This window comes from Pelodiscus sinensis, chromosome 9 (assembly GCF_052426305.1).
Source record: "Pelodiscus sinensis isolate ZL-2025 chromosome 9, ASM5242630v1, whole genome shotgun sequence".
Lineage (NCBI taxonomy): Eukaryota > Metazoa > Chordata > Testudines > Trionychidae > Pelodiscus > Pelodiscus sinensis.
Window position 1 is genome coordinate 42,793,378 of NC_143060.1, and position 16,697 is coordinate 42,810,074.

At 36.4% G+C, this 16,697-nt stretch overlaps 1 protein-coding gene across 7 annotated transcripts in view; it reads right to left on the minus strand.

Moving 5' to 3' along the window:
* The window catches only part of COL11A1 (collagen type XI alpha 1 chain), a 262,532-nt gene that overhangs the window by 118,855 nt on the left and 126,980 nt on the right, over window positions 1-16,697 (minus strand). For all 7 annotated transcript variants that reach the window (XM_075936624.2, XM_014571895.4, XM_075936623.2 and 4 more), the window contains 6 exons: window positions 14,889-14,942; window positions 13,191-13,235; window positions 11,433-11,486; window positions 11,306-11,350; window positions 7,662-7,715; window positions 6,748-6,855 (listed from right to left, as the gene is read on the minus strand). In XM_075936624.2, the coding sequence (XP_075792739.2) occupies window positions 6,748-6,855; window positions 7,662-7,715; window positions 11,306-11,350; window positions 11,433-11,486; window positions 13,191-13,235; window positions 14,889-14,942 (360 nt within the window). The remainder of the gene's footprint in view (window positions 1-6,747; window positions 6,856-7,661; window positions 7,716-11,305; window positions 11,351-11,432; window positions 11,487-13,190; window positions 13,236-14,888; window positions 14,943-16,697) is intronic.

The following is a 16,697-nucleotide window of genomic DNA, read 5'->3' on the forward strand; positions in this document are numbered from 1 at the left end:
ACCTTTATATGGAGTTTGTTTTCCTCCATAACACACACAATCAATTTTTTATTATTTTTTTCTTCACGCTTCACCTATTTGCTTCCTGAGACTTAGCCAACTAGCTTTGTTTCCAAAACTTTATTTCCAGGGATGAAATCTTAAAACTGGTGAAATGGATAACATTTTGCCATTGACTTCAAAGAATCCAAGATTTTACCCCAACACTCTTCCAACACAGTAGTAGAGTGTCAGTGGCAACAAAACAACACATTTTTTAACACAAAAGGCAGCTCCCATAAAAGCTCAATTAGCGCTCTTGATGTGGCACAATACTATAGCTAATTTGTTTTCTTTATCTATAATCTCCATGAAAACAGGTTGACATTTGAAGGTCAGGCTGCACAGCTGTCCTGAAGAGTTCTAACCAATATCAGAAAACATCACTGAAAATCAAACCCCAAGAATAATCCAATATCACATAATATCTAGTGTGGTTAGAGAAATACGGCCATTTCCTCCTCATCAAACAGGAAAATAGGCTGAGTACATTGATGCTACTGATGTTACTAATTCCACTGCCTGAAGTTGGAAGGGGGAACAATGCTGCATTCAGATCTCACACTATAGTCCCACACTATAGTCTTGGGTAATGAAACAAACAAGTATGCTAATTTGTTATGTTCAAAAAATAAGGAAAGGTTGTTCTGATTTCTAAGAGTCCAAGCAACTATAAAAGAATGTGGGTATTGTAAAAATACAGTATTCCAGACCATCACGTTGTTGAAGTGGCCTCCATGGAAAAGATATGGGAATACAACATGATCTTCTACTCTAGCAATAATCTGGGATAGTAAAAAAGACAAGGGAGAGTCCCTACATGGACAGTGGTATTTGGCAAAATAAATGTGTGTTCTTAAAAAATAAAATAGATGAATGAAGATGCAGGATATAACTCATGTTTCTGAAAGCTTGTTTGTGCCTGGCAGGAGATATTATTAAAGAAGAATTCAGCCACACTGACATTCCCCATCAAAGCCAATTGAATGCATTAGAACTAATTAAAGTAGCATCCCCTAAAATAAAAATTTCACAGCATGACATTGCATCACACCCTGATACATTCAGTGGGATCCCCCGATTTCAATGGGAATATGGACCAAGCTGACTATTTCAAGCCTTTTTGGTGACAAGGTCCTTTATGCTCATTTACTCTTTCTTCAATATGCACAGGCATTATTTGAGCAAATTCAACCCCTTCCCTCCTTGAGTTTGGAGGGTTCCCACATGAAAGTGGCCACATAAAAGTGGGGAACACAGAAGAATCAAAGTGATCTTCAGGATGTTGTGGAGCTGTTCAGGGCTGGGCACCTTCTCTATGGTGTGGACCTTCCAGTGAGTAGTAGAGGACAGGCCATGGATTGCTGCTGTCATATGGATCTTCCTTCTCTCCCACCCTCTTGTTGATGTGTGAAGATGTTAGGGTCATAGAGGCAATTCCAACTATTAGACTGCAGGAACCTTCGCAGAGCAATTCTGCAACTGACACATATCATGAAGAGCAATGAGCAGTCTCCTCCAACCCATTGCTCATTGGCTCAGCGTGAGCTGGACATTTGACTCAGATTAAAAATATAAGGAGTTAAAAATGGGAATAATGGAAATAATCTGGATCAAATGTTTCAGTGGCTAATCTAAATCAAGCCAATTTAACTCATAGTTCTGTCACTAGTCTTCTGGTATTTGGTATACTTCTTAAAGCGCCAGCTACTGAAATCAAGAAGATTATGGGAAAATCTCAATTTTCCTACAGGTGGGAGGAAATTGGACAACATTCAAAGCTCAAAATACAGAATGCAATTCAATAGAAGCTTACATTAGTTATATTTTAAAATCTTTTGATTTAAAACCCATCTCATGATTTTTTTAATTGTATTTTGAGTATTTGGGGTTTGGCTATACTGAAAAAACTCTTTAAACTGTACATTCATTTGGAAATATCATGTCAGCAATACACTTTCCTATGTTTTCTCCAGGTCAGATATGGTCTAGGAATATCCTATTTTGTAATATTTCAGTAATCTCAGTCCTGGCTGAAAACAGAAAATGCAGAGTTCAGAAATTATATAAAAGAAGCTAACTAAAGAGTTAGTTATGGGTTTGGAAAAAAAAAGTTCTTCTCAATTCTTATTTTAATAGAACTTGTTCACTGATCCAGTTACCATAGAATGCAATGTGATATTACAATTGGAATTGTGTTTCCATTCATCCAGGATAATAGTTCTAGCCTTCTTTTGTTATATGTTCTTTGATTCATGACCTTGTTATCCTCTGGTAGGGCATTCTGCAACATTTTGGGAAACATTAATTCATAAATAGCTCCCAATAGTTAAATAAAACAGAAAATAACTTTTCTTGAAATGAGTGAACTGACTTCTAAGAAGTTATTTGATGACAGCTTATGACTGATTCCAGTACCAAATCATAAATGTAACCTTTCCTGAACTTCTAGTATGAAAATAAATAATTATGAAAAGTAATGTTATGTTTGTGACAAGAAGCAACTTATAATGAAAGTTCTACTATTCAAAAGTTCTACTATTTCTACACTATGCTCCTTTCTTTTTAGTTCCTTCTGCTGAAACTCTAATCCATGATCCTGATCCTCTCTCTTATATCAAACATCTATATACTCCTTTATATATGTTTAAATACTGTATAGACTTTATTTTTATTAGACATTTTGCCCTACAGGATAAAGAGGAACTGACCACAGAATTGAAATTTAATGATAACTTGGATGCAAGTGATCATGATATGATCATATTTATAATGTACAAGTGACTAAAGTACAGATATCTCTCTCCGATCAATTTCAAAGATAACAAAAAAAAAAAACAGTTATGAGCCAAATTAGCTGTGAGGAGGAATTTAATCAGATAAACTGAATTATAAATTGTAAAAACTTAAGAATGCCTTACTATTTGCCCCAAAAGCCTCAATAGCATACCTAAGGAAGAAGACTACACTGATTTAAAAAAAACTAATCTGGTTTAGAGAAAGAGTTAAGACATCTATAGAAATAATAAATGGAAGACAGTGAAAGCTTATATTAAGAAATATAAATCAAAAGTTAAGAATTGTAGAAAATTAGTAAGGGAAGCAGAGAGACACAAAGAGAAATCTATAGGTAGAAGAGTTAAGGTAAATAAGGAGTTTTTAAAACATAAGTTTGGAACAAAAATAATCCTGATAATGGCATAGATCCATTATTAAATGAAAATGGTAGAATTATCAATAATAATTCAGGAAAAAAGCAGAAGTATTGAATAAATATTTCTGTTCTATTCCTGGATCAAAACAGATGCCATAGTCTCATCATATGATGATTATAACACTCTTTCTATTCCAAAAGTATCTCTGGGGGATTTTAAACAACAGCTATTATATTTAAGCATTTTAAAATAAGCGGATCCGGGTAACTTGCATTCCAGAGTTTTAAAAGAGCTGACTGATGAGCTAGCTGGACATTATTGTTGATTTCCAATAAGTCCTGAAACACTGGGAAAATTCCAAAAGAAAGCAAATGTCATGCTCACTTTGGGATGGTAAAAGGGATGATATAGAAAATTATATGACTCTCAACCTTATAACATCAACCCTGAGAAAAATAATGGAGTGGATGATACAGGATTGATTAGTAAAGAATTAAGAGAGGATGAGGTAATTAACATAAATCAATATGGGTTTATGTAAAATAGATCCTATTACAATAATTTCAATTTTTATGACATTACAGGTTTGGTTGATAAAGGTTATAGTAATATTGTAATATACTTAGATTTCTATACATTGTATGACTCGAGACTTTACAACATTTTGATTTAAAACTAGAAAAATATAAAATTAACATACCATCTCATAGAATTGGAAGGGACATTGAGAGATCATCGACTCCAGTCCCCTGACCTCACAGCAGGACTAAGTACCATTCCTGACAGATTTACCCCAGAACCCTAAATTGGCCCCCTCAAGGATTGAACTCACAACCCTGGGTTTAGCAGGCCAATGTTCAAACCACTGAACATATTAAATGGATTCAAACTGGCTAAATGATAGATTTCAAAATGTAATTATAAATGTGTAATAGTCATCAAGCTAATGTGTAGAAGTCTTCTGGAAACAGTTCTTGGTCCTATGCTATTTAATGTTTTTATCAATGAACCGGGGAACAAAAAACAAAGCCATCACTGATCAACTTTGCAGATTACCCAAAAAATGGGAAAGCGGTAAATAATGTACATGACAAGTCACTAATTCAGAGCTATCTGGAACACTTGGTAAAATGGGAGCAAGCAAACAACATGCATTTAAACATAGATAAATACATATGTAAACATCTAGGAACAAAGAATGTGGGCCATACTTATAGGATGGGGGGGGGGGAGGCTCGATCCTGGGAAATAATACTGAAAATTATTTGGGGGTCATGGTGGATAAATATGAGCCCCTAGTGCAAAGCTGTGGCCAAAAGAGAAAATGTGATCTTGGGAAGCATAAACAGGAAAATCATGAGTTGGTGTGGAGAGGTTATTTTACATCTGTACTGGTGACCTCTGCTGAGATACTGAGTCCAGTTCTGGTTCCACAATTCAAGAAGAATATTAGTAAATTGGAGTGGGTTTAAAGAAAACCAAGAGAATGAGTAAATGATTAGAAAATGTGCTCTAATAATAGATGCAAGGAGTTCAATTTAGTTAGCTTCAGAAAAAGAACTTTAGGGGGTGACTTGATTACAGTCTGTAAGTATCTACATGAGGAACAAATTCTAATAATGGGCCCTTCAAGATAGCAGAGAAAGGCATAATCTAATCCAAAGGCTGAGAGCAAAAGCTAGATAAATTCCAACTGGAAATAAGTCATATATTTTCAGCTGTGAGGGTAATTAACCATTGGAACAATTTTCCAAGGATTGTGGTGAATTTTGCATTTCTGGCAATTATTAAGAGTTGAATTATTTTGAGGACGTTCTATGGACACTGTTATACAGGAGGAACAGACTAAATGATCAAAGGGTCCTATGAATCTAATCCTCACATCAGGCCTACGAGATTCCAGGGTTAAGTACTATCACTTCCATTGCAAAGATAGAGAAACAGACATGGAAATGTGATATGACTTTCTTAATGCCATGCTGAGATAAAGCCAGGATTAAAATTAGAGTGAGTCAAAATAACTTGGACAAAACCATTTTCCATCAGAAAATACAGTCCTATCAAAACTGAAATGCTTCTCAAAATTGCATCGATCCTGTCAAAGTTTCATTTTTTGAAAAATATTTGTCTTGAGTGATAGGTTCTGAAACCGTTGAAATGAGCCATTTTGATATTTTTAAACAAAACACTTAGATTTTTATTTTTGAAAGGGCTTTTCATTTAGACTATGTGTATATAAATAAATGAGAATCAAATCAAAACATGTTTACTTTAACAAAATGAAACACAATAGAGTGAACATAGAATGAATAAAATGAGTTTTTTTCTTTTGTGGAGAAATTTGAAATTTGAGGGTTTGTTCCAATCTAGAATGACTCCAGTGTTTAAAATCTCACAATCCTCTGGGAAACATTTCCCATGCTCCCCACAGCTCAGATGATTCCAACCTATATCTCTTGATTCCAACTTATATCTTCATCCCTAGGAGCACTGATGAGCAAGGGCAAAGGAAGCAGTTGCCCTAGGGCCCAGCAGTTTAAAAGGGTCCGGGGCTCTGGGTCCTTTAAATTGCTTCCAGAGCTCTGTACATTATGGAGGCTGGCTGGAAGAGGCACGGCACAGTCTGGGTAGTGCTGATGGTTGGCTACCCATAGCCCCATCCCTTCTGCCTGAGATTCTGCCCCTTCAAAGGCCTAGAGCCAGCTCCCTGGCCCCTCAGGGCCCAGCAAAGTCTGTTGCCGGCCCTGCTCATCCCCCTTTACGTCTCTTCTACCACAAGCTCCCTTCTTTTGTTCTCTTATTTGTTATCTCTCTCCTGCCCCTGGCTACCCAAAACACGGCATTGAAATCATCTTCCTTTATTGCCACTTCAACCTTTTACACATCAAGCCTTCGATTTTACCTTCAAATCTCTTCTCCTGCTTCCTGTCTCTCTTTCTGTATACAGTTCAAGATCATTGTTCTCATTTTCAAGATTCTACATATCATGCCCTCCATACATCTGAATCCTTGTTTTTTACTATGTTTTTGAATGCCCCCCAGATTGTTCACTTTTCCTTCTAAGTAGCACCTTTCCTTTCTCTCCTTCTGCCACTCCTGATTTTGTGGTTTTTGTCACAATATTCCTTTATTAAAAACAAAACTTTGCTCTGCCCATTCATCAAGTAATTTCTGCTCCTTCAGACCTTCTGTATAGCCTTTCAATGCCAAACTGCTCTCCAGCACTGTCTCCATCATTTTTGGCATCAAGTCATTTTCTTTGACTCATATTTGTCTTTGTTTGATGAGACTGTAATCAATTCCGAAAAGGGCTTTGTTGTCTTATGGGTCCGGATGTATTATTCATTTCTAGGTATAGTTATCAAATAATAATTTCCATTATTTGTGTAGTGCGTGAGATCATGCTAGTGGCTGTCTTGAGCAGCCATAACAACCTACCATGCTCTAGCAGCTAAAGGAGCTACTTTCATCAGTAACAGCCTTTGCAGCTGATGATCCTGGTTTGATCCCCATTATAAGGTAATGTTTCGTTACATAGTAGTTGGTTACTAACCTTTTCACCAGCCTGCCCAGCACCACCTGGATCCCCTGATGGACCTGCTCGACCTTTTGGACCTTCAGGGCCATCTTCTCCTCGTGGGCCCAGTGGGCCAACTTCACCCTAAAGTTCAATATGGTGTAAATACAGGGCTACTGCATATGTTCATAACAATGCACTGTTTGCAATAACAGTACACCTCAAGACTTATTTTATAAAACAAACCATTACTTGAAAACAAATGTAAATGAAGATCAGAACTTGGAATCATTGTGTAAGTGCAGAGACATCTGAATTAGACAACTTCTCAATGGGTTATGTACATCTCACAAGATGCACACACAAACATGCTGCTTCAGCTCTTGATAGTTATTTCTGCTAGTAACAGAACTCAAGTTATAGGGGCTAGGCAGGGGCTGTGCATGAGAGTACATAAACCCAGGATAAGGCTATATGTTGGAGGATAGGTGTGGCCCACTGTGAAATATTGTTACACCATTTTCCCTGCATCAACCAGAATCTGGCCTTGGAGGACTACTCTAGTTACAGTACATCAGACATTCAGTGGAATTAGCATAAAAATACAGATGTCTGGATAAATAATTATTCTGCGGGTCATAATGAGTTGTCCTGTGGCACCTTAGAGAGTAATTAAAATATCTATAGTATGATGAGGTTTTGTGGGCAAAACCCATTTCTTAAGCTGATATTAACTCCACCGCTCCACTGATGTCAATAGAGTTATGTTGATTCCTACCATGTAAGGACTGACCCCAAATCTAACTAACTAACTAACTAACTGCCCAAAAAAATAAATACATAAATAAATACACCAGATTTAAAATGTATTTATAAACAAATTTGAGTGATTTTTCACAGGCTAACAGTTGTAATTTCTAGATACTATAACTTCCTATATAAATACTTACTCTGTCACCTTTAAGGCCCATGTCGCCTTTAAATCCTGGGAAACCATCTTCACCCTAAAGAACACACAAAATAAGGAAAAATGTGTCCATTAACAGAGATACATTTACAAATGAAATTAAAACATTAGGTAGCCTGAGAGGATGAGCATAATAATTGCACAGCAGCAGTAACTTCATTTAATTTATAATTTGGTATGTCCAATGGTTTCAATATGGCAGATAGTACATCCAAACAATATATATCTTATTCAACTACACTGAATCTTGGAACAAAGTTGTTAATAATGGGGAAATTCTCTTAGACTGCCATGAATTTCTGAATATTTTATGAACTCCTCCATAGAAGACATATACATTAGAAGTAACCTTCTGCATTAAATTCCATCCTTATACATTAATTTTTTTATTCTGTTTGGCTGTGTCTACACTGGGACACTTATTCTGGAAAAGCAGCTGCTTTTCCGGAATAAGCTGCGAACTGTCTACATTGGCCGCTTGCTTTTCCGGAAAAGCAATGATGATCGAATGTAAAATCGTCATTGTTTTTCCAGAAAAACTATGCTGCTCCCGTTCAGGCAAAAGTCCTTTTCCGGAAAAACTGTTCTGGAAAAGGGCCAGTGTAGACAGCACAGTAGGCTTTTCCGCAAAAAAGCTCCAATCGCGAAAATGAGGATCAGGGCTTTTTTGCGGAAAAGCGTGTCTACATTGGCACGGACGCTTTTCTGGAAAAGTGCTTTTCCGGAAAAGCATCCTGCCAATGTAGACGCGCTTTTCCGGAAATACTTATAATGGAAAAACTGTTCCGTTTTAAGCATTTCCGGAAAAGGGTGCCAGTGTAGACGCAGCCTTTATGTTTACACTGATAAGGTCTTTATCCTTTTTCATAATTGATTGATACAGTGATATCAATAGAATCAATGGAAATATTCCTGATTTGCACTGGTGTAACTGAGAGCGGTTTGTAGCCGTAAATCACTTTCTTTGTACAACTACCGTTCGTACATTAAGGCCATAAAAGATTTCTGTAAGTTCATTTTTAGGTGCTGTTCCTCAGCATTGGGGATAGAATCTCTCTCTCTCTCTCCTGAATGAATTCGTAGCAAAGGGGTTTCCTATAATGCCAATGTGTTTCAGGTGAGGCTGAGTTGGGGCTGTCAGTCTGGCATGAATGACAATGTGCTCTGGTTGTTGCTAATAATGCATTGTACTTCATCCCTAGTGATAAGTTTCCTATATTCATATAAGTTTTTTTTCTTTTCTCCTACCAACCACTGACGCTTGTCATGGGCCAGAAACCTAAAACCATGGTACCATTTTTAGTTCATCCAATAACAGAATAATTATTTCTAGCAGTATTATACATGAAGAAAGTTTTTCCATATTTTTGGGAAATGGTTCAAGAGAAACATGCCATGATAAGACAGCACTTTGATTTGTATACAAAACTGACAAATTTCATTTTTCAATAGACTGTATGCTTTCTGCACAAAGCATGAGCTGTAGTAGCACATCATAATACACGGAAAAGACATTTTAGGAAAAGGTTTAGGTAACTGACAGGTTGTCTCTGTTTTGGGTGATAGTGGATGACTATGTAATTCAAACATTAAAATTCCAAAGTAACAAATACCTATGTATTAAGATTTAAAGAGAGGAGTTGACCATGCAGAGCATGCAAAACATGAAAAAGACTTTAGTTATGAGCTACTCAATTATATCCCTGGCCAATAATGTTGTCCAAATAAATAAGGACATCTAGCATGCCCACAAGAATTGAACACTATGCCTATCACAGATCAAAAAGTTACCAAATGAATGGAAACTTTTCACCTTTCACGGTAAGGTCTCAACTAGAGGAATTTGATCTTTGTTCAGCTTGGAGGAAAGAGTGAATCCATGAACTAGAGAGAGTGAATCCATGAACTAATGTGCCAGGCCCCTACTCTGTATGTAACAAAATACAAAACAGAGTTCCATTCAGAGTGCATTGCTCAATACAGAGCCACAACTCCCCTGCCAGTTTTGGGACCATATGAAAACAATAATGATGTGCTAAATCAATCAATTGATCTACCTCTGTCCTCTTGTTATACTGCTTTATAAAAATAGTATTTCAATGCTCTAGATTAATAATGGTTTAATGTAACAGATAGATAAGCTCCACTCAGCACAATGTCCTGGAGCGTAAGAGATTTCTATGCATGCAGTACATCACTGTCAGTTTAGAGGTAAGTACTAATATTTTGTGTCATACAGCAGCTACTGTTAAACAACAGTTAGTATCATAGAGGATGCTAGGCAGTCTCTAATGTCATGAGGTCTTTAATGTTCAAAGCTACCATTTTTAAAGTGCTATTCAAAGAATACAATGAACTATTGCGTACTGTTTTTCTCAACTTATATTTATTTATGGAGATATAACTATATCATTATTTATCAATAGAAAAGTGTTTTTATTCTTATTGTATGTTTGCTTTATTTTGAATAACAGCTCGTGTTTATATAAGGCTTGGTCATGTAGTGAGGAAAGTTGCTATGATGAACAAAATGTGCTGTCACTGAAGAACAGTGAGAAGGATCATCTTCTACCTACTTTCAGAGCAGCCCTCTCAGGGGTTTGCTCCTGCAGGGAGATCTCTAGCACTGATATCAAAGGCAGTTTTGCAAACGCAAACTCTCAGTCTTGAAATAAAAATGTACACACTGTGGCTATAGAGCAGTAGGGCAGGATATGTGAGGTAGTTGTTTGAACTGCAGTTTTTGGACAGACTGACTCTAAAACTTGTGTGCCCACATCAGAAAACTTATCCCAGTGCAGGGATTCTCCAGTGGGCTAAACTAGCACCACTTTCTGCTGTAAGAACACTGAGGAAAGTAGGTAGGGCTAGGATACACCTGTTACAATGCCTGGCTGAGGGTTTGGCTCCAGGGAGCTATTAGATGGCAATGGAGGTTTCAGCTGCCAGGGTGTGCTCTAACTTCATGCCAGGGGACTGGCCCTATGCATAGCAGCAGCTGATGTGGGAGAATGCAAAGATGAGTTTTCATCACATTTGCACATACATTCACTACTGGTGCAGTGCACATTTTTGCCATAGCAAAGTATCTGGCCTACTGTCTGCATTTCCAGACACTGGAAAGCCTGGAAGCCAATGGAAGGTTTGTGTCTATAAGAAATACAGAATCTAGTCTATAGTATGAATGAAAGTAGTAAAAAGAATCCACAATTGTCACAGGTGTATATATATCACTCAGGTGCATTGGATGTGACAAGCTTCTAGGGATGCACTATATTGTCAGTGGGGGAAAAAGGGAAGGCTAATTCTCTACAGTCCTGTACTTGTGTGTGATCAGTTACACTTGTGCAGAGTGGGTTCAAAATGCTATTGTTCTGATCAACCCTATTGACATCTATTTTGCACAGATGTCAATAGCTATGCAAGTTGCAGGGCAATGCAGAATCAGGCCTGGTATGTTCCATGTGGAAGGTGAAATTAAACCACTGTTATCTGAGAACAACACTGTGTGAGGGAAGGAAATAAAAGACATAGCATTTAAACAAAGGAGGCCCCTCCCCCACTTTTTCTTTACCAGAACACAGAAGAACACTTTTTAAACAAAAGGAAGTCCAATTTTATGTTTACCTTTTCACCTTTGGAGCCCTTGAGGCCACGGACACCATCAGCTCCCTGTAGAAAACAAAGCGAAAATTCCTCACTGTACATAACCAAACCTTTCAAATATACATTTTTTTTTAAATATATACTATACCTTTACACCACGAGGACCAGGATAGCCAATTGGACCCTGAGGACCTGGAGGCCCCTAAAATACAATGGATTAGAAAAACTCTGTATGTTAGTCAGTTAACAAATAGCTTTCTGAGTGCAATCCACTTTCGTTAACTATACCACAAGTAGTCTAAAGGAAGACATTGAAATAATATTGGACAAACAGGGTTTTCTGGTTGACTTCCCTAAGAAAAGTTATGGACATATGAAAGTGTTTTCAAATTTTCTGTGGATCTATTTATAGTTTTGCTGTGGAATTATATTTTATCATTTTATTTTAGAATTTCAAATGAAAGGGAGGTATTAAAACATCAACACACAATATAAATTATCTGAAATTATGTTCATATTGAAAATATAAGGAAATCAAATAAATGGATATATGGTACATGATGTCTACACAGTGCAGAAGCTATGTATTAACTATAAAGACATGAATATGTAACTCTATCAACCCTTCCCCATCGTTAAAAAAAATCACAAGTTTACATTCTGTGCCACACACTGCTCTCATATAAGCATCTGCTATTCTCATATATAAAGATACTTCAAAATTTGACTCTAATTTTCAGTGTTTGTATTTTCCTTAAAGAAATCAATCAATCAACCAATCAATGTCTCTTTTAAAAATTCTCCAAAGTTAACAAATACATATATAAAATTACAAATATAAAATCAAGAGAAGATAAACCTTTGTCACTTTAGTTGTACATCCTGTTTAATACTCCCTGGCCTCATACTAAAGAAAAAGAGATGCCAAACCTATAATTAATTTCTGATTAAGGGCCAGATCCTGATACCGATTTATACTATTAAGATTGTACATTACTTTACCCTGTTGTCTTCAGTAGGACTACTTTGGAAGTACCATTATTCAGCATGAGGAAGAATCTCAGAATCTGACCCTAGTATGACAGAGCTTTATAAACCCTTTAAATCAGTGGTCTCCAAACTTTTTAAGTGCAAGATCACTTTTCCAATTTAAGTCAATCCAGGATGTACCTCAAACCCTAATACCGTAGTCCTACCTCCTTCCCTACCGTTCTCCAAGGTCCTACCCTGTGGAGATGGGGAGAAGGAAACACCCTGACATGAGGGCCCCCTTTTTTGCCTCCCCCATCCTGAACAGCAAACCAAAGCCCTTGGGGGCCAGCTCCAAGGCAATGGCCGGGAGCAGCACAGCAGAAAGGGGAAGGGTGGCTGAAGTGCTTGAGCTCCAAGCCAAAACAGTCAGGATCACCTGTCACAGGCTCCAAGATCTACCTGTAGATCCCAATCTACTGGTTGGTGACCATTGCTTTAAATGTTTCGTTACCATTGACATTGACTTGCTGAAAGTACCTGAAAAACTCATAACGTGTATGTTTTGATGTGTACCTCTCCTAAAAGAACTTCTCAATAGTCTGTGCAGATAGCATATACTATAAAACTGCAAACTCCAAGAAACTGCAACTTATCTGTCTGTAGCATGTTACAGTTTAGTATAGCCAGCCTAGACTTGAATAAACATAAATACACAATGTGCCCTGTTAAAGTAAAACTGCTTGTTGAGTTCACAGACTGGCAGTCAATAAATATGATTGTCAGCACAGACATGCTGTGAATGTGTCATGCATTTTCTATCATTTATGTTCCCAATAGTTTTTAGAGCAACAGATTATTACATAGTTGACAAATTTACCAAATAAACAAATAAAATTGAACAGATACATGTTTATAGAAAAGTTTTGAAACTTACCAAAGCACCTTTCTCTCCAGACTGACCCTCTTTGCCAGGGTGACCCTGATTACAGAAAGATAAATACATGTTGGAAAATATCCACTTTGTGGGGAAAAAATCCCAATTCATTATACAAATAAATTGGTTTTAAATTTTTGAATATAATCGTGACCTCAAATCCAGCCCTGTTTCTGGACCACGAAATGAAAAGTACTTCTCTATATTTGAAAAGAGATTTACTGATTTAGTATAGATCTAGTTTGCATAACAAAGAGAAATCTGGACAGCAGTTGTATTGATGTGAATGAATTAACCAACAGCTTGATCACATCCAGTTAAAATTTCAAAAGCAAGAGTCTTTTAATCAAATACACACTTAGATTTGAGTTTTATATATTTTGAAACAATCCTAAATCCCTAAAGCATTTAAAAAGTTTTAAAAGTTTACGGGAGTTTTCTGAGAAGCCAATGAAGAGATTGATCTAGTCTCATTCATGGCATTAATTAAATGTTTTTCTTTTAAATAATGACCTACTGGTTAAATTATATATCATTATAGTTTTATATACAACTCCCACTGGATATACAGCCCAAGAATTAAGCTTTTGAGAGATGCCAGTCACTCAAATGATTAATTCTTCACTGTATTCCCAGTGAAAGATAGGATTATAGTTTATCTATCACCCAAATTTACACCAAAGTGATATTAAAAATACTAAAAATTAGTAAAATTAGTAAAAATACTAATGGCAGAGTATCGTATGAGGAAATGAACAAAATCCAGTCTTATTTAAAGATAAAACTTTAGTTTTGTTGAGCATGTAGCCATTTCTTAAATATTCATTTTGGTGGCATTAACTTCTAAAAGTATTTTCAGTTATATCAAATGATATCCTTTTTTCATATGCCTGCCAATCCTTAAATGATAAACCTAATGTTTATGTTTAGCTTGCTAGCTTATAATAGTAATTGTAATATGCTATTAATTAATGTTATGTATAACACTTATCTATCTAGGCACTCTGGGATAATGTTGAGAAGGATGACTTAGATACCTCTGAACATATAATTGTCTTGTTCAAATTAAACAGCATTAATATCTTTTTTGTACTAAAACAAATACTTCTTCAACTTAACTTCAAACAGATGATCTTACTGTACACAAAGTTATAACACCTCACTCTACATGAAAAGTCTCTTTTTCTACAATGCCACCTTTGTCAGAGATGAGGCTGACCAAGTGCTTCAGTGTATTAACATCCCTGTCCTACATTTCAACCAAAGACATATGCAAGCTAAGGAAATGACTCTAGGGAGATGATGGGGAGCAGTCAGTGGTTCCTACACATGCAACACACATGCAAATGTACTTTATTCCCAATTTATACCCCACAGTCACATAAATGAGACAGTGGAACTGACCCACTGTATGTCACTCTGGCTATTGGCTTATTATACCATGTCATTGTTGCAAGTATAATTGATCATCCAGACACACATTTCTAAAGGTCTTCAGCAAATGTTAGCAGCCATCTAACTTCAACCACAAGTTTAAATAATGCACTGATATACACAGGCTTTACAGTTCTGTTCCCAACTAAGAGTGTTACTTCTTTTTAATTCTTGTAAGGCAGTATATTGCATGAAGCAACCCAGAGTTCCATACTCATTTTTAACAGTGTTGACAGTCAAAGGACAAAATATTATATTACTTACAGGAGGCCCATCAGAACCAGCAAGTCCAGGAAGGCCAGGCTTGCCCTGTGGTCCCTAAAAACAACAAAAATTATACATTTTAGTAATATTAAACAAATAGGTTGCTCAAGCTAAAAAAGGTTGCAACAAACAAATTAAGAACAAAAAGACATATGTTAAAACATACAAAGTGATGGGGAAAATAAAACAAGAGCATGTTCCAAAAACTAGATCCAGAAACTTAGATTCTGATTTCAGTTATACCAGTGTAAAGCCACATCAATTCTATGGACCTCAAAAAAGTTACTCTCCGTGATAATTAGTGCAAATGAGAAAGGAACAGAGGAACTGCTATATGGTCCATCTACTCCAGTATTTTGCTCCTGAAGAAGAAAAGTGCAAGAAACCTTTTAGTAGTCAGATACAGGATAATCTAACATCAATACTTAGGCTATATCTAGATTGCAAGCCTCTTTCGAAAGATACTTTCGAAAAAGCCTCTTTCGAAAAAGAGCGTCTAGACTGCAAGCGGAACTTTCGAAAAAGCAAGCCGCTTTTTTGAAAGAAAGCAGTGAGTGAGTCTGGATGCTCTCTTTCTAAAAAGCCCTGTTGGCATTCAAGAACGCCTTTTTTCGAAAGAGCACTTTCGAAAAAAGGCGTTCTTCCTCGTGAAATGAGGTTTACCGCCGTCGAAAGAAAAGCCGCGTTCTTTCAATTTAATTTCAAAAGAACACGGCTGTAGTCTAGACGCAGGTGAAGTTTTTTCGAAAAAAGGCTACTTTTTTTGAAAAAAACCCTGAGTCTGGACGCAGCCTTAGAGACTTAAGATGTAAAGCAAGAGGTTTTATCTCCCTTTCAAAATTTGTGTTAGCAATACTATTGACTCCATGTTTTCTTGTTATCCAGATAAACAGCCAATCCTTTGAATCTTTTCAAGTTGTTGAGCTCAGCAGCATACTATAGGAATTAATTCTGCAAACAAATCATGCACTGTGTAGAAAAAGTAATTTCTTCTGCATACTCATTTGGCCTTAAATATTTCAGCTAACTATAGATGGATACTGAAATACTTGCTCCCTCTAAGTACCGGCAATATCTCAAAAATATCCATTTGTTATGTTAAGCTAACTGGCCTTTTATCTCAAAAAGTGTGCGATTCCTATACCCATGTTAATCATCAAAACAATTCTTATCAGAGAGCAAAAAGCACCTTCTATAGCATGAATGAGAAAAACCAAACAAAACCACAGCCTCTTGGGATGCAAATTAAATAGAAATGACATATGAGAGAGAAGGAATAACATGTTGCTTCCCAGTTAAACAGAAGTGATGAAATGAGGAAAAATAAAATTGAGCTTTTACATAATCTTATGAAAAATTTCAGCATCAAAGTATGTTCAGCATCAGTTTTCAAATTCACCATAATTTTTACCACCTTTTCTCTTTAAAAATGTCTTCAAATGTAATGAATACGCAAATCAGAAATATTAAAATATTTTTATTTGAAATATAAGAGTGAGGGAATGATTGAATAGAGGAAAGTCAAGGCCATTGAACACACATCACCGAACAGACAAGAAATTAAAGGCACAAGGAGGAGAAGTGAAGCAAGGGTTACATTTAGAAACAGATCAGAGCAGTTAGGATGGCGAGAATGTACCTGTTGTGTGTATCAATCATCCCTAAAATGTATACACAGCAATGTGAAAGGAGCAAGTGGAGAAATGTAATATAGTGTTCACAATACAAAATAATGCACAAAGGACAAAAAAATGACAAAGAGAGAAATCCTGGTTATGCTGAAGTCAATGGTACTCTTCCACTTGAGTG